The sequence below is a fragment of the Doryrhamphus excisus genome, chromosome 13 (genome assembly GCF_030265055.1).
Source record: "Doryrhamphus excisus isolate RoL2022-K1 chromosome 13, RoL_Dexc_1.0, whole genome shotgun sequence".
In the NCBI taxonomy this organism is placed as follows: Eukaryota; Metazoa; Chordata; class Actinopteri; order Syngnathiformes; family Syngnathidae; genus Doryrhamphus; species Doryrhamphus excisus.
Genome location: NC_080478.1, coordinates 15050753 through 15069364, shown reverse-complemented (window position 1 = coordinate 15069364; position 18612 = coordinate 15050753). Strand labels below are relative to the sequence as shown.

Below are 18612 nucleotides of genomic sequence, written 5' to 3'. Positions count from 1 at the left end.
CAGCACAGAATAAGATGATTTCAACAAAGCCTCCAGATCTTGATTCTGTGTTTTATCCACAGTAGAAATTATTATGCAATACAGCAATACAGAGAGATTGTGATTCCTAACCATTAAATTAGCTTGTTTAGTAAAGCATTTAACAATCACAGGGGGTGGGCGGCATAAATCGCTCGCAGCTGAATTTTCAATTTATTCTCAGCATGAAAACTAACTCAAGTGACCTCAGCTATTTTACATATTTTAATAGGCGGACTCAATAGATTAATTAAGTATATTCAATCCTTCTATGCTTCTCAAAGACTTCCTGACCTTTGCGCTTTCCCTGCTGTTTAATACACATTTAACTACGGCATTAGTCAGAAATGATTTGAAATTGATTATATGTATTATTTTGTTTGCTTTTTCACCGATCCGCTGTTGTAGTTTTTGTCAAAGCCCCAAGGCGCTGGAGTTTTAAACAAGCAGATGGATCAAATAAAATCTGTTTTGATATTTTTTCTTTGAAAAGCAGAGATGGAAGTGGAAAGTAGAATGCCAAGACGACAGTCTTTTCTCAGAAACTCAAAAATACATTATTGGATTGTTTTTGTTAGGAGATGGATTACAGTGACATATCTCTAACATATTGGCATTTTCTTTGCTGTGACCTTGGTCACATCTCAGTTTGGAACTGTCCATATTTACACTTAGCATTTTCAGTGTTGAAGTGCTTTGACATTGAGAAGTCCACTGTCAGTATGTCGGTGAGTGTGCAGCAATGGAACCTAACCTCCCTCAGTATTGTCATCTCGGTTATGTAGCGGCATTGGAGGGACTAACATGAGCGGTGGTTGAAAAGTAGAGATTTTGTGGTAAAGTAATATAAAACAAATGAAAGTCAATAAAACGACGACAAAAATTTGCACCCTCAGGAACTAAATATGCACCGTATATAAGTATACAGTACATATTGAAGTACATATTTGCTAATTCTTTGGCCTCATCCTGGTTCCTGCAGGATGATAAACAGATACATAGGTGCCACCGATATGGTTCTGAAGGGTGGGTGAACATTTCTTGTGATAGTTCCTCCAAAATATATAAAAACAGCTGTATCTGCACTTTATCCAGATCCTCACCAAAATATTATCACTTCAAACTTGGCCACCCTTCTGCAAAGTTACACAGAAAAAAGTACAAACGACAACAATTTCTCTTTTGTACTTTGTGTGCAATTCTGCTTACTCCATTCCTCTTCATACTGTATTTCCACGTTGGCTTGTTTGTCAAAATAAGGTCAAACAACAAAGATAATGTTGGTGCTTTTTTTCCACAATAATTTACATACTTATACACACAGTGGCATGAAAACAACAACAGGGAAACAATGACATGGGTTGTTAAAGGGGAACTGCACTTTTTTTGGGCGGGATTGGGCCCATCATTTACAATACTAACACATATTTCTGTCCCTTTACTGTGTATTGTAACACCAGCAAATGAGTTAATATGAGCTAGCTAACAATACAAGTCATTGGGACAAATCTATTTCAAAGCCCTTTTGATAGTTTTATATACATGCTGTGATCATGTATGAACAAGTACATTGATGATAAAATGTAATACTTACAGTATTTTGCTATGTTTTGATGATTTAAAACATTACTGGAACGTCTCCAACGCTAATGACACAGTACCAGCACCATTAGGTAGCGTTACTAGGGAGTAGCTTGAGGAATTGTGATGCTGAGACGCACACAACGCCTATAGCTAATATTCCCCCAAAAGTGCAGTTCCCCTTTAAGATGGACAATCTATTTCTTGAGCCCACAAGCAAATATATGAGTAGCATCATGCAAGCAGAAGTAGAGGCAAACTCTACAGGAGTTGCATGTGGTGTACCTCTGAGAGTCCAGCAGGTCTCTGGGTCTGATGATGGCCAGAGCGTCTGGCCGCACCAACTTCTGGGGAGAGGTCTTGGGGCTGGAATCCGACTCGCCGCTCTCTTCATCCCCCATGGCTTTAACGTAGCTACTGCTCCGCATTCGTCGACACGGAATCTCGTCATCCTTCCCGCTGCCGGGATAACCTCCCCATTCATCCTGGGGCACCTGGAGAAAGATAATTCATTATTGCTGTACGGTTATGTGGTTATTAAGCGTTGCCAGCGCATGATTAAGTATTTGTATCTGGAGTTCTTCTCTCAGTCAGGCTTTTTTTAAGGAAGGAATGTTTGTGTGGGGAAGTATTTCATCGGCGGACCATTCATTAGTAACCCAAAAAGTTGGCCGCAAAGCTCATTTTACAGAATGTAAGCTGGCTTAATTTAGTTTAGCACTGAATGCTGGTGTAGAGGTGTGTGTGCGACTCTGGTTCTGCGAGCGCTTGTTTACACAATGTTGTCTTTTACCCCAAATTTTTCAAGTTTTAAAAAAAAGGGTGTCATAAATTTTTTTTTTATATTAAAATGGAAATTGCATCGTTGACTACGTCTTCCTGAACCACAAGCATTACAATTTGTTGAGGATGTTTGCAGTGGCTGACGTCCCATTAGAAATCTGCTTCGGAATTACTGGGAAAAATCGTCCAATGATGTATTGCATCAATAAATGGAAGACATTTGGGAATCTATGTGATTGGTATTGGCTAATCGCACTCATGGATGATCGGTATCAGTATCTCTGATTGGCGCATCCCTAGTGTTTACACTGTTACAGTCAACCCTTGTCATACACCAGCTTTCATAAAGCTCTAACAGCTGCTGTGGATTTATTATCATTTCTCCAGTCTTACAAAATCCAGACCAAAATACTATGACATTTGTCTTGGCTGACTATGATAACTACTGGCAAATAAACGCTTCTTGTTTGGATCATCTAATTCACAAAGGAAAATAGGCTGTCCTACGTCGTTTACACATAACTCATGCCGCCAGCAGAACATTTGTGCAAAGAAGATTATGTAGATTTAAATATATTCTGACTCATAATCAAGGTGCCAATAAAAAATGTGACTTGATAATTGCACATAATCATTATACAGCATGTGGGACTGCTGTAACTTAATAGGTGTCAGTAGGGAAGACTCGAATTTGCTGGGCTAACATCATCTACTCCTGCAATGCACTAATGATTATTTATAAGCTCATCACACACTCACATGCAGGCACACATATTGTACATTTTGCTTTGCAACAATTACGTTGACAAGAATTGGATGAGTAGTCGGGTTATTTGTCTCAGTAAACGCACACCATCAAGCAATATGCTCTGGGAGAGACCATTACACTGTTGATCTTTAAACTGAATATCCAATTAATTCATTCAAGACAACCGAAAATATGAACAAAATATACATTTTTATAATATTACATGTAGAAAACCATACATCCTAATGACAATCAACGAATGGATGTTGAGTCGGACTTAGTGTTTCTCACCATCTTTATCAAAGTGCTCTCGCAATTTTATTTGGCCCCATGGCGGGTTATTTAGCAGTTGCGCTCAACAGTGAGTAAACAACATGTAAAATGCTTTCTTTGGACAGTTGGTTTCATGGAACGATACATTCATTTTCTACCGCTTATCCTCATGAGGGTCGTGGGGGGTGCTGGAGCCTATCCCCAGGGCGAGAGGTGGGGCACACCCTGGACTGGTCGCCAGCCAATCACAGGGCACATATAGACAAACAACCATTCACACTCACATTCAAACCTATGGACAATTTGGAGTCGCCAATTAACCTAGCATGTTTTTGGAATGTGGGAGGAAGCCGGAGTACCTGAAGAAAACCCACGCATGCACGGGGAGAACATGCAAACTCCACACAGAGATGCCCAAGCGGGGAATCGAACCCAGAGGTACAATGCAGTGCAGTTGTACATCTACAAGCATGAAATATTTTGGAAGTATCTTTCCCAATACTTCTCACATATGGCGTTCACACTCTTTGCTAAAAGTCATTCATCTCTCTGCCAAAGACAGATATGCAGAAGCTACCAAATGGAGTCAAAGGGTTAATTAAGTCTTGGAGGGGTTTGGTATTTTTAGATGACTAATTAATGAACAGAATGCCAGAGGAAAGGCGCAAGCTGTGGTAAGATTTGTTTAATTTGGATTGGCTGATAAACTTAATACATTCTCAGGTGTCTCCCTGTTGAGATAAAAAAAAAAAAAAGATCTGAGAAAAGACACAGTTCTCACAGGACATCATGCAAGTGCAAGAACACCCCAATGGTGTCAGCAGCAAGTGTGACCCGTCTCATTATTATGCAGCACATTTTTCATGACTCTGTTGCTAAATAAATAAGCGCCTGGTACGTTTTGTGCCAGTGATGTTTACGCCCCTGCTCTCCTGGGACTGTTGTGAAAAGTCACAGCTTAAATGTAAGAATTGATATTTCAAATGATGCAGTCACAATTGCTAAATGTTCCTTCAGACTTTCCAAGAACATGAGTGGAAGCCAGCTGCAGGGTAAAATATTAAAATTGTGATTGTTGAAGGGATGTTAGTTTGCTTCCTATGCAGTGTGGAAATACCCTAGAGCAGTGATTTTCAACCTTTTTTGAGCCACGGCACGTTTTTTTACATTGGAAAAATCTTGTGGCACACCACTAACCAAAAATGTTACAAAATGTCACCACGACCTCACGCGTGCATCAATAAGTCTATCGGAGGAACAAGGTAGGTGTTGCCACACGGACCAATATTGCTCTAAACAACAGAAGAAGAAAAACACGACAAAGAAGAACGCACCCTGACAACTTTCCGTTTGAGCGGGCACAAGATACCTCAATCGGATTGGTTAAAGGAATATTCCATCACTGTTCAGTTCTTTCCGTTTGAGCAAATAAACCAAATGCAATTGGAATATCTGGGTCCATGTATACTATTGACATAATGGCTATTGACATAATATTTGCAAATGATGATTAATAATGTTAATTATAAAAAGTGATATTGGATAATTCCTCACGGCACACCTGACGGTTTCTCAAGGTACACTAGTGTGCCGCGGCACAGTGGTTGAAAATCACTGCCCTAGAGCAATGACCAGTTGAAAAATTTCAGACTGTTGAATTTCAAGTTGGCTCAAAGCACAGCTTCACAATGCAAATAAGAAGAAATGTGAGTGAGACAAATGTTTGACATCATGGCTAGTGGGGATGCGGCTCCAGGTGGTGAAGATGGTTTCACAATGGCATCCATAGTCTGGGACTTGATGTCCATTTATGGAACATTCCCTTGCCATCCATCCCTAAATGTTCTTTACATCAGGGGAACATGCATTGTCCAAAAAAGTGACGTTATTCCTTCAGGCGGGCATTGTGAGGACTTAGCATTGTCCTCTTGAAAACCCCACACTCATTTCCACGCAGATGAGTACTTTCAGTCATGAAGATGCCCCCTGCAACATTTACACAGCTGCTGTTTGACGCCTTTGCACAACCTTGTTCCCCATATCATGATGGCGTGTGGGAAACAACTAAGGTGGGATTGAACTGTCATGGCGGTAACATTGGAAACCATCAGGACTGACTCATCAACTTTCTTTGAACCTCCTTAAAATCCAACAATACAAAATGTAAATTGCAGTTCTTCAATTTGTCTTCAAATTCTGATCAGGAGTTTGTGCTGTTTGTGTCCTGTGAAGCATGGCTGGCATCAGCCAAAGCTCCAGCAGTAACAGTGCATTTCATTGATTAACCCTGCAGTTGTATCAATATCCAGCACCCCTCTTACCAAGATGGATAAGTCCCTGCCATCAAATTAAAAACAGTGGGACAGACAGAGATGTAGAAATGGATGTTCACAGAGAAGAAGGGGCATTCAAGTACAAAAAAAATGGTTCATTATTGGCAATGGCACCAACGGAGCTTGCTTTTCCTCTCTGTAAAATTGCATGGAAATAGTGTGTGTCTTGGAGCAGGTGCTGTGTTCCATTTACTCTATTGGTCCTTTCTTGGGTCCTCCAATGAAGGCAAGAATGATTAGTTACCAGTTGACAGTAACTACACTTGACAAAGCTCTCCATCACTTCCACATGTATTAGAACCACTATCATGTGATGGTATGCAGTATTTGCTGGAGAGCAAATACAGTATATTACTGTATATACTCATTAGGGATGGGAAGAGTCACCGGTTTGCATTGAGCCGCGGTGCCATGCATGTGAGATGCAAATCAAATTTGACCTCATTATATTGATTTAATTTGTTTTTGGTGTATTTTAACAATATCAAAGCTGTGCTGCTCTGGTAGAACTGAAGAGAGGTGTAAAATATTTTTATCTGGGTTGTGTCCCGAAGAAAAAATGAGAGGGTTGACAATATCAGTAAATGACAACAAGTGTTTGTGTTAGTAAAGGCTAACTGGGGCTAATGTGTGAATTGACTTGACATCGGCAATGAGAGAGTGTTAGCGAATGTCTGACCTAATTGTGCGACATTTATCATTTCAGAGAAATAAACACCAATATCATTTTCGCCCTGACCCTCACAACGTCCATTTAAACATCTTACTTGTGAGCTAACGCTGTCAAAAAGGTCCACGCACACACATTTTTGTGTATTCTGCAAACAAGGTGACTAGGATATCATGAAACCATCTGGTGTATGATGAATATCCCCCACACAAACACCCTCACTCACACATGGACAAACAAAGAGGGCAGACAGTCCCTGGACATATTTCTGCTTGAAAAGTTGGAGGCAATTTCAATTCAGCAGAGGACAGCAAGTATTTCATAGCAATTTGACATGGTATTGTTACATTAGAGGTCATGCAGACATTGTTCCTTAAAAAGCACAGTACTGTACACAAAAGATGTCCCGAGACACATTTTTTGGCTTCCAAGCTGATGCGATTTTTTAATAGTTGCTCCGATCCGGTAGCGATCCTTTTTAAAAATTTAATAATAAAAATAACCTTTGTTATAAACATGAATTTGTGGAATTGAATATTCTTTAATTCATTCATTTTCTACCGCTTTTCCTCACGAGGGTCGCGGGGGTGCTGGAGCCTATCCCAGCTGTCTTCGGGCGTGAGGCGGGGTACACCCTGGACTGGTTGCCAGCCAATCACAGGGCACATATAGACAAACAACCATTCACACTCACATTCATACCTATGGACAATTTGGAGTCGGCAATTAACCTAGCATGTTTTTGGAATGTGGGAGGAAACCGGAGTACCCGGAGAAAACCCATGCATGCACGGGAAGAACTCGGAATTGAATATGATTATGAAAACAGCTCTGAGAGCTGAGAATAATAATAATAATAATAATAATAATAATAATAATAATAATAATAATAATAATAATAATAATAATAATAATAATAATAATAAAAAAGATGTCTCCTGCAGCTCCGACTCTCTTAACATTAAAGTAACGCTCACCAGCTTGGTTACACTCTCTACAAGGCTATCGTAATATATTTATGGTTTGTAGTATTAATTCTGTGTGAGCTCACCGCACCATGACACAGCAGTAGGGGAACAGTGAGGGCAACTACCGCTGCAGCTACGGAACCAACATCCAAAAATTAACCCCAGTACATCACAAACATGTCTGCATGGAAATGTTGAGTTCTCATCTTTGAGTCGCATTACCACACCTAGCATGTTAGCGTGTGGCCCAGAGTTACTAACGTGATACGGCAACCGGATCCGTCCGAGGATAGGACCCCTAATATTGTGCCATTTCCAGAAATACTACAACAATCATTGACTTAAATGGCTTTCATCTGATGACTTAAAATAGAGCACATTTTGACAGTGTGCCACATGAGGACCCAAATGACTCTTTTGTGGCTGTGCTCCACAGTAAGAGCAGTAGTAACAAGGCTCAAAAATATCCTTTTTTTGAGCCTTTTCATTTGGACTTTCTCAATTCACCCATAATGGGGCTCACACACTTTATTTGATTGTATTTCCAACTTCCTTCCCATCTTTTCCATGCATCTTGCAGAATTCCCCTGCAAGGGTGGGTAGAGATGTCACACCGCATGGATTGGATTGATAAAGCAGGGCTATATATAGTCCTGCGGCAGGAAGCAGGAGTGGATATTTTTAGAAATGTTTATGGTGCTGCACATTAGACTCTACCTGAGTTCGGTGACCAAAAAATAAGAAAGGGTAAGATTCACTGCAGGCGACTGCACTTGACTTGATGAAAGTAGCGTCTACTCACTTCCAAAATACTACTGAAAACATTTTATGCATCAGCAAGCATAAAGTGAATGTTATTTTGCAGCTCCACTGGTCAATTTGAGAGATGTATTAGCTTACAGTTTACAGCGGACTCTAATCCATACACTAATCCAATGTGCTGACATGTTCATTTTATTTTGGCTGCAGGCGGAACGTACATGATCCTGTCCGATGTCATATTGTTGTAAACTTAACAGCAGTGTTATTGAGTCTGTATGAAAGCCCCTTGGGGCTAACAATTTAGAATCTATTTATTATCTTCTTTTTGGAACATATAAATAAAATGATTCTGTCAAATATGCTGACTGATTGGCAATACGAGATGTGAGCAAACTGCGAATCAACACCAACATCTTCTAAAAGGTCATACATGCACAAAAGCTTAGGGCAAATTTTGATACAATATCAAACGGCAGAAGACAAAACAACCAAGAAATCAACAACAGCCCCTTATGCCAATTTGCAGTTCTTTTTACTGTCCATTTACTGTCCCTGCCTGCATAATGTCTTCTCCTAACTACTAACTAACACCTTGGGCAGCATCCCCCTCCCATGCTGAAACAAAAACAACCATGTCAACATAGCATTTGAAGAACAAACACTCGTCATCATAAATAAATTGAAATATGCATCATTAGTGTAAGGCTGCACGGTTGGTCGAGTGATTAGCTTGCAGGTCTCACAGCTAGGAGACCTGAGTTCAATCCCACCCTCGGCCGGCAACCAGTCCAGGGTGTAGCCCGCCTCTCACCCAAAGACAGCTGGGATAGGTTCCAGTATGCCTGCAACCCAAGCCACTATTTCAGTTTTTCTACAATATTATAAACTAGTCAGTTTGCCCTGTATTGTATCGTTCCAGCTACACGGCGGTCGAGTGGTTAGCGCGCAGACCTCACAGGAGACCCGAGTTCAATCCCACCCTCGGCCATCTCTGTGTGGAGTTTGCATGTTCTCCCCGTGCATGCATGGGTTTTCTCCTCCCACATTCCAAAACATGCTAGGTTAATTGGCGACTCCAAATTGTCCATAGGTATGAATGTGAGTGTGAATGGTTGTTTGTCTATATGTGCCCTGTGATTGGCTGGCGACCAGTCCAGGGTGTACACCGCCTCTCGCCTGAAGACAGCTGGGATAGGCGCCAGCACCCCAGTGACCCTCGTGAGGATAAACGCTAGAACATGAATGAATGAATCATTAGTGTATCGGCTGATTTCGGTCCTGGATGACCGGAACGCTGATCGGAGCATGTGCACTTATGAAGGAAAAACCTTTTAAATCAAGCCATTTCATCCAAGAACTAAATGGCCAATATCTCATGAATCAAGAGACCAAGGAACTCACCTGTAGATAGTGACACGGCCTGAGGTTGGGCTTGAGGTCTGTTGGTGTCATTGGTTTCTCCAGATTGAGCGAAGACTTCCTGTAAGCCTCCTTCGCTTGGCTGACTGTTAACGTGGACCAGGAGCTCCTCTTCATGAACTTCCCCTCGGGTGCCATGCCTATGCTCTCACACGCTGAACACTTGACATCATTGTTACTTTTGGAAGTCTTTAGCGATAGGTCTCCTGCCAGGTGGCTGTGCATTGAGTCAGGGTAGCAGTGAGTGATTTGGTCCACGGGGTGTCGGGACATAACACTCGGTGGCCGATATGTGCTGTCGCTATCTAAGTTGTCGTCTGAGCTCCACCAACCTCCCGACCGCTGTCTCCCGCTCCCGTCACCTTTGCGATCTTTGCTCTTACTGCGCTTGCTGTGTTTGTGGTGGCCTTGATGGTGGTGATGATGATACGAGCCGTCCCGGTGTGAGTCGTTTTTGTTGCCGTTCATCTTGGATGAACCTTCAAGAGAATGTGACTTTGTGAAGAGCTTCTGTACCGAGTGCACTAAGTGACGTATCCGTCCGGGGCTTTCGTTGCGTTGTTCTGTAGTTGTGGTTGTAGTGGATGTACGTTGGTATTGTAACGTGTGGAAGCCATCTCGGTGCAGCGGCATCTGCTTCTCAAATTGATCTAGAAGATTTGCCGGGATTCGGTTCATTTTACTGCTACCGCCATGTGATGATGAGCCGCAATCATCCCGGGAATCCCTGCCACCAGAAGTGTTGCCCCCGCTGTCCCGCGAAGCACTTCCGTAGTGCATGCGTGGAAAAGTGCTACATGCGACAGAGTGGTCCGTGGGCGCCATGGACACTGGTATGACCATGCACTCAGAGTGGATGGAGCTCCGTGGTGAGAAGCGGTGACGACCTTCCAGGGGACAGCTTTCAGTCGGGCTGAGGAGGTAGGATGGGGGCCGTGAATCTCCATGGTGAAGATGATGCTCCAAGGAATGGTCAACATCTACGTAGCCACAGGTGTGGGCTGAGGTGGGAGAGGTGAGCTGGAGGTGGGTGGGGCGGCCACCGGAGAGACCCTTCATGTTTTTGGGTGGAGGGGAGTAGCTTTCCTCATCGAAGTACGGTGTGGTCGACCATGAATACTGCTGGTCTGAAATGAGCGTGAAAGAAATACTATTAGATCAAAAGACATTTTGTTCCATGGTCAAAATAATTCATACTATTCAAATAAAAATGTATTCATGATTCTAGTTCTTTGGAATCCTCTAGAATTACTTTTGGAGAGGGACAATGCATGCTGATAACGCATAAAATTGCCAGCGACAAGCTGAAAAACGTTGGTCCACAAAACAAGCAAACGTAGATGAAAGAGAACAAGAGGAGCTGGTGTCAATATGTATCATAAGAAAACATTTCACAATAATAAGCTCAGCTCCAATAAAACAGTCAAGTGACTTTTGAATGTACAAACAAGAATTTGAATTGTAAAAGTTGTAAACACAATGTGAACAAAGTTCATCCAATTGGATACAACTCCAGTTTTGAAATAGTATTCACCAAAATCTTTTCTACCGTTATACTGCTTTTTTATTGTCATTACTCCCTGCTCAGATGTGTCTGCTAAAAGGAGAGGACAACAAAGACAGATATAAAAAAAGAGAAGGTTGGATCCTGCATGGCCATTTATCCAATGCAAAGTGAAATAACAGCCTATCAGTGTGTGGTTCTGGTGTGATCCATCAAAACCCAGAGAAGAGTCTGAGAGACATATTGCGTGACAGACATCCTTAGGATTGGGTCACCAAATGTGGCCCAACTGTCCTGAATGGATGACCGTTACGAACAAAGGCTCCTTCACTTTACCATTTTAATTAGTCTATGTAAGAAAACTATGGAGTTTATTACAGGGGCGCTCCGATCGATCGACCAACAATATTGGCTGATTTCCGTAAAAAACATATGATCAGTGTATGCTGATAAATTATCCTATATGTCTGCAGTGTCACTTGTATTGAGCTTGACACAGGCTATGCCAATTGATGCCAGCATGTTTGATCACTCTCTTAACAAACCTATTACATCTTTGTTTACATGGTTTGCCTGTCTGTGATTGGCTGTACTTTAGGAGCAGCCAGCTCGCTAGTTAGTGTTCTACACCTAGCTTCTGGTTTTTGGACTGCAAATGTGATATTTTGTTTTTTAAACGGTTAGTTTGGAGCTTGTTTTGGCCCTATGGGGAAGCCAGGTATACACAGTATCACGATACGGTACAAACTAACTTTTTAGAGTGTCACTGAACAACTTTACTATCTGGTTCTAATTGTACTAATTTTGTCTTGTCCTAGGCTGCATGGCGAACGAGTGGTTAGCACGCAGGCCTCACAGCTCGGAGACCCGAGTTCAATTCCACCCTCGGCCATCTCTGTGTGGAGTTTGCATGTTCTCTCCGTGCATGCGTGGGTTTTCTCCGGGTACTCCGGTTTCCGCCCACATTCCAAAAACATGCTAGGTTAATTGACGACTCCAAATTGTCCATAGGTATGAATGTGAGTGTGAATGGTTGTTTGGCTATATGTGCCCTGTGATTGGTTGGCAACCAGCCCAGGGTGAACCCCGCCTCTCGCCTGAAGACAGCTAGGATAGACTCCAGCACCACCCCCGACCCTTGTGAGGAGAAGTGGTGGAAAACAAATGAATGAATGAATGTCTTGTCCTCAAAACACTATTTATGTGCGGTTGCTGAGTGAATATAAACACATAGTGTGTCCAGTGTTATGATGGTGATACTATCGCATGTGTCTCCCATCACGACAGTTTATTCTGAGGACGTTATGCCTCGATGTAATGACAAATGACCACAAAACGGCCAACTTCTATTATAATGCTTTTCTCTTTAATAAAATATTCTCTTTGTATTTGGTTAAATTCGGCTTATATTGTTAAAAATAAGCATAACATGACTGTACTTGTATTCACCAGAGAGTATTACAATTCTTATGCTGAGTGTGATGCTAAAAATGCAAACCTCCTATCCAAATATAATGCCAACTTGATACCGATGTGAAACACCACAACTTAAATGACTGTACCGAGAGAAGACCAATGAGATCCCTGCTATGTAACAACTTTTGTTGCTTCAAGATACAACTGTGGTTACTCTGAGTTGTAATTTGATTCTATTCTTTGATTCAAAGGTTATCAACCCAACCCGCAAGCTCCTGTAAAGAGTTGCAGTGTGAAATAAAACTGGAGAAAATCCACTGGAGTTGAGTTGAAAACACGTCCTCTAACATCTTCTCAGCCTTTTCAAGTGCGGGATGGCTTATGGTGACACAATGCAATAAGGAAAATGACTATATTATGAGGAGATTACATTGATCTTTTGCTTAGATAAGACTCTCAGTCAAAGTGGATTAAAGATCCAGATATGTACAGTATAAACTATCACAATTAAAAGTGGACTGGATTTTCGTTGCCTGGTTTTGCGTGAACAGCCCAATAGTGTAGTTGAGATCTGCCTCCAGGTTACACTTGTATCGCAAACTGTGCAGACACTTAAAATCTCCCAGCCAGTTGTAGGATTTATTGGTACAATATACGTGATGAACATATCATTATTCAACTGTAAGGATTTTTGTTGGGTCGAGTAGATCGTTAATGGGTGTTTTATAATCAAACTTGACTCCTAAAAGTAAAAATCATTGAAATATAAGGTTGAAATGATGACACCGAGCCCCTACATTCAACATTGTCCTCACTCTACTGTGATTTAGGGTGAATGTTCATTTTCATCTTTCAAAGTGGATCATATTTATTCCTTTGCCAAACTTATTTTTAATGAGGGCTAAGATCTCAACCCCTGAGGTGCAGCCGTGCTCTGCTGTCGTTCTCCATCTGTTGAGATGAAAACAAATTCTTGTTGTTTACCAGGCTTACACGAGGAAATCCACTTGGCCGTCTGATGTAAAATTAATCTCGGCTACTCTAAGCATGCACGGGGGGGAAGTAGATAAGACGTTTTCCCTGAAGAGGAAGTGCTTTCTACAGGCTATATGAAAATGCTTATCAAAGATGTTATACAGCAACTGAGCTACATTGCTAAACTTGTCGTATTCCACTTGTCGGTACTTGCAGCAGAAGGATGATAGTTGATTATGGACAGATGTTATACTGCATTCTTTCCCAACTTTTGATGTCTTTCCCGTGACTCTTGACTCTCCTAGGTACACCAGAGAGCTGTGCTGAATAAATTATCCCCTAGCAGAGTTGTGGCATTTCCTAAGATTATACCACAGATGACAGACTAATCCTCCCTGTGTCTCTCTTTCTGCACTACATCTCTCCCTCTGCAGAATTTCGCTGTTTGAAAGTTTAGCTAAAGGAGAAAAAGGGTAGATGCATTATGCAAACGTGATTGCATAATAGTTTGAAAATAGAGCGGAACCCCTGTTTTTGTCATTAATCCATTCCTAAAGGTCAGACGAAAACCAAAACATCCATCCATCCATTTTCTATGCCGCTTGGTAGGGTTGCGGTATGGAAACCGAGTCAATTTTTCCCCAGAAGAAATAAAGCAAATCTTAGTTTGTTAGACTTAACTTTAATGAGTAGACAATTACAGCTATATGCTGTACTTTAACTTTATTACTTTAACTTTATTTACTTGAACTTGTTTCACTTTAACTTTATTGTAAAGTTCAGCAGCGGGTACAATCATCATTACAGAACTGCCCCTGCTCACTTTCTGTTATGTGTCACACTTAAAACATTCCCCCTGCAACATGTGTTGACCAGGAACATTTACAATACAGATGCTACCTTCTTACTCATTGAATTCAATAGTTTTTTGCAGTCGTATTTTAATTATACTATACCATCCATCTAATATACAGTGCTCCTGAATGCCTCATCAGTGTTTGCTTGGCTATTGTTACATCCCGTAGTGTGTGGGATACTTTAGTGTGATTCCCCTCACGTGACACACCTGGAAGGTGCATTCCAGGTGTGTCTGACTGCCAATCAGATGGAGCCTCCACATAGGCAGCAAGGCAGCAAGCAGTGCTCTCTTGCTTCTCTCTCCCTCGTGCTGTTTTTGTTTTGTCCCTAGTTTTGTTGGATTTGTTTTCTGTTGCTCCTAGAATTAAATACTACTTTTTTACACCTTTGTTATTCCCCATTTTTGGGCGTAGAACCCTAGACTCTTTTGGAGGGAAACAGCGACACTGTTTATTAGGAGGAATTGAGCAAATAAAGGACACATATTCCTGGTTGGAATCTGTCCATAGTGTTTCAACTCTGAAAGAACCACTATCAATTCTTCGGACTACCACTGCACAAAGAGGCTTTGTTCGGGCACTCGCACACTATTTTGTTAGCCCGCACAATAACCGAGAGTGTACAAAAACCAAGACATAGCAATGATTTTAGTTGAAAACTGAATCCTCCAAAAAACGAGGTTCTATTGGATTATAATTCAGCGTTTTTATGAGGCAGAAAGCAGCTGTCTGTGATAATAGCTTTGCAAACAGAGAGACAAGTGTGTGACATCTGTGGATGGGGGGGGGCTTTCTGTGTCTATGAGGATACAAGCCCCACTTGCCACCCCATTATTGGCTTTCCTGCAAAGGTGACAATTGCATCCATGGATGAAGGGTGTCTTTTGTAAGTGGGTGACAATGAAATACACACCTACTGTACTTTTACAACATAATGATACTTTTAAGGCCTGTTTTTGTTTTTCATTAGAAATTATTAGAAAATTAGAAATTAATTACATAAAAAAAATAAGACGGCATGCTGTGAACATTGAAATTAATTAATTAGAAATTTAATTGTACATTACAAACAGAAAATAAATCCTCTCAAAGAGTGTATGTTCTTGAAAAAGAACACCTTGACAACATGACTTATTGAGGGATAAAAGTGAATGAGGCTCATTTGTTAAGATTAGGTTTGGTGTCGCTGCCCAGCCCACGTGTACATAAAGGTTGTTTTGCTGCCCTTAACACATTAGCATTTAAATAGCATTATAGCTGAACCGACTATCACCTGCAGCTCCTGCAGCTCCCACTCCTCCACCGGCTCAAACTCTAACTGGACTTCAAGTCAAGGTTTAAAGGTAATAAAGTGTAATAGGGTGAAAATATACACTTTGCAGTGGTTAGCTTTTGAACATGTAGTGAGGAGTGTGTTTATGAGAGAAATTTACAGAGGAAGTAAGTTTTACATTGGATCTAATTTCAAGCTAATGCTAATATGCTAATACTAATATACTAATATACTAATATGACAAGGTAGAGTCTCACCAATCAGTCTTGACAACGACCTGGCAAAAACTGTGTGTAAAAGGACACAAAAAACATCCATTTCATCGCATCCATTTAGGGCCAATAAAACATTTCATTATGTAGTAAGCAAGCTCACACTGATATGTAATTTGCCAAGTTGAGGTTCAGGTTCAGGCAGCTGTCATTCTAAACAGTTCTTTTTAACAGTCCAAAGTTAGCTAGTCACCGCAAAAGATTTTCAGCAAAAAAATTTATATATATGGTCAGTCTGAAATGTTGACTATTTTTATATTTATGGGAGTATGCAACAAATTATATCAAATTGTTCTGTTTTTAAAATATATCATATTTGAATCGTATTGTAATAGTTTATGTTACAATAAATCCAAAATGTATTTTTCATAGTTTTTAATGGGAGTTTTGTCATTAAAAACACATTTTGCGCAGCTTTGAAATTTTACGTGAATTTTAGGAACAGATCTGATAATAATGATTTTTTTTTTAAATGAACATCATCAGGCAAATTTGACCAATATATATTCAACATAGCCAAAATTCAACAAATCTGGACGTTTATCAACACACGCAATAGATTGTTGGTTTCCGACAAGGCACTACTGATTCCGATAAAACTGTTGCAGTGGCAATTGCACTGGTGCTAATCTCTGATTGGTCCAACAACCGTATCTCATGAAGCATATCAGTTTAAAGATAGATTACATTGGTGTGTTCACACTTGTCCGACTGTTTTACAAGGTTATGGTCTGCTTTCAAAGTTGAAATTCTGTACTCCACTCACTTAATGAAAGTCACAGTTACATGTAAAATACATACATATTAATCACAACAGTGCCTTGACCCCCTTGCACCCTGTCAAGTCGTTCTGGCAGCATCTCTTCCAACTGCCCTCAGTAAAGTCACACATTTTCTGAGCAAAGCAAATCGATAGAGAAGCGTACTTATCAATCTCCTCAAAGGTTAAATGCTCTCTGTCCAGAATTTTGGCCTTTGTTTAGAAACCCGTAGGAAGGAGAATTGTGTGCTCAACCCTCAGGGCAAATCAGCCATGGCCTGAGTCATTAGGTTTGAGAGGAAGCCAAGGCAAAAAGTGTCAAAAGAGCAATCTGTCAGCTCGGCAAGCCTTGTAATAGTCACCATCGTGCTTTTGATCAAAATAAGTCAGTGGCTTATGGCTTTGGCACATATCCTGCTCGCTTGTCCATCTCAGTGACAGGACAGCATGATTCATGCATACATTTAAACTGTGACAACTGTGAGCTAAAAATGAAGCCGCAGTACTGCAAGATGAAACTGCATTTTTTTTTCATTCAGGACAAGAACTGAGAGCAAGGCAACTGTCGCTTCATATAGACACTCTGTCTCTGAGATAACATAAAAGAGTCTGTTTCATTAGTGTTTGCTGAGTCAGCAGGCTTTCAAATAAACTGGCTAATTAAATTTGGTAATTGTTTTACAGACAGATAACTGGTTATTAAAAAGTAATGTTGTCCACAAATAGAATAAAGGCCACATAATGAAGACTGTATATGTAAGCAATGTGTGTTATTTTTAAAACACGCTTTTGCTCTATTAAAGATTTGATTGTATAGAAACATTCAAACATGATCCGAGCATCTACTAACCCGATGCAGTAAGGATTGTGTCTGTCAAATGAGCAAATGCAGAATATATGCAGATGATCAAAATGCACAAAATACTGGGAGGCGTAGATGCAAATGTAATAATTTAGTACCTGCAATGTGATTTACCGAACTGAAACCTGTTTGCGGTTTGTGTTTTTGCGCCTTTTTTTTAGCATGTTTGGAAGGCAGGCAAGTTATTGGCACAGAGTAAAATGTTACCTATATGTGTGTGTGTGTGTGTAGTATTTATAAGTTTTATGATGGAATAAGTAGACGCTGCAAAGATATCTCATGTGGAAAATTATTTAGAAATCTGAATAAGCTGAAGGTCAAACAGCGTCCTGAGATCAATTTAGTTTGTGTTTTAGAATTCACGGCATAGTTCCTTTTTTGAGACTTTTTTTTTTGCAAAGACATATATAATCATGAATATGAAATAATAACATCAAAGATCCAGAATAATATTTAACACAAATAGTACTTTGTACTATCTAATACATATGGAACAGTAAGATGAAATATTAAAATAGGGAAGTCAGTATTAATAATTCACATTTTTGACGGGTGTGCATCCTTGCCACGTTCCAATGTAGCCTCAGGCACGACCTGTTGAGTAGTGCACTGCACACCTGGGACAGCTGTGTGGATGTGAGACGTCACCCGCTTCTCGGCCAAGCATTACTATCTCTCTCCCACCTGGCTGAAGGTTTGCATGCAAGAACAAAGGGATGGATTAGAGCAAGGGGGGCTACAGAAGAAGTGGATAGATTGGTTTATGAGCCTGTGAACAACACTTATTATTCAGGGATGCCGGTTGGTTTGTCTGTACAATAATCCCTCATTTATAGCGGTTAATTGATTCCAGACCCGACCATGATGAGGGAATATACACACAGTAGGATTTTTTCAATATTCAATTTACAAAAAAATTATCCTTTTTTAAAAATGGAATATTTTCATCGGTAAAGCATATAAAAACTGTTTATGACCTTCATTATTAAAGTCATCTAGACATTAAATAACACCCCTATAGTCACTCTTACACTTATATTACCCGACATAGTAGACATAATAAGAGAAAATATTATATATTTGAGATAAATAAGACATAACAGAGACTCACACATTAGCATTATGCCGCAATGTCGCT

General features: G+C 40.5%; 1 protein-coding gene across 13 annotated transcripts in view; it reads right to left on the bottom strand.

The window, feature by feature from the left end:
• Positions 1–18612, bottom strand: part of dlgap2a (discs, large (Drosophila) homolog-associated protein 2a) — a 152102-nt gene that overhangs the window by 49421 nt on the left and 84069 nt on the right. For 11 of the 13 annotated variants that reach the window (XM_058090768.1, XM_058090769.1, XM_058090757.1 and 8 more), the window contains 2 exons: positions 9538–10682; positions 1885–2093 (listed from right to left, as the gene is read on the bottom strand). In XM_058090768.1, the coding sequence (XP_057946751.1) occupies positions 1885–2093; positions 9538–10682 (1354 nt within the window). Of the gene's footprint in view, positions 1–1884; positions 2094–9537; positions 10683–15837; positions 16215–18015; positions 18153–18612 lie in introns of those variants that run through there. The other 2 variants (XM_058090762.1, XM_058090759.1) reach the window with 2 other exon arrangements.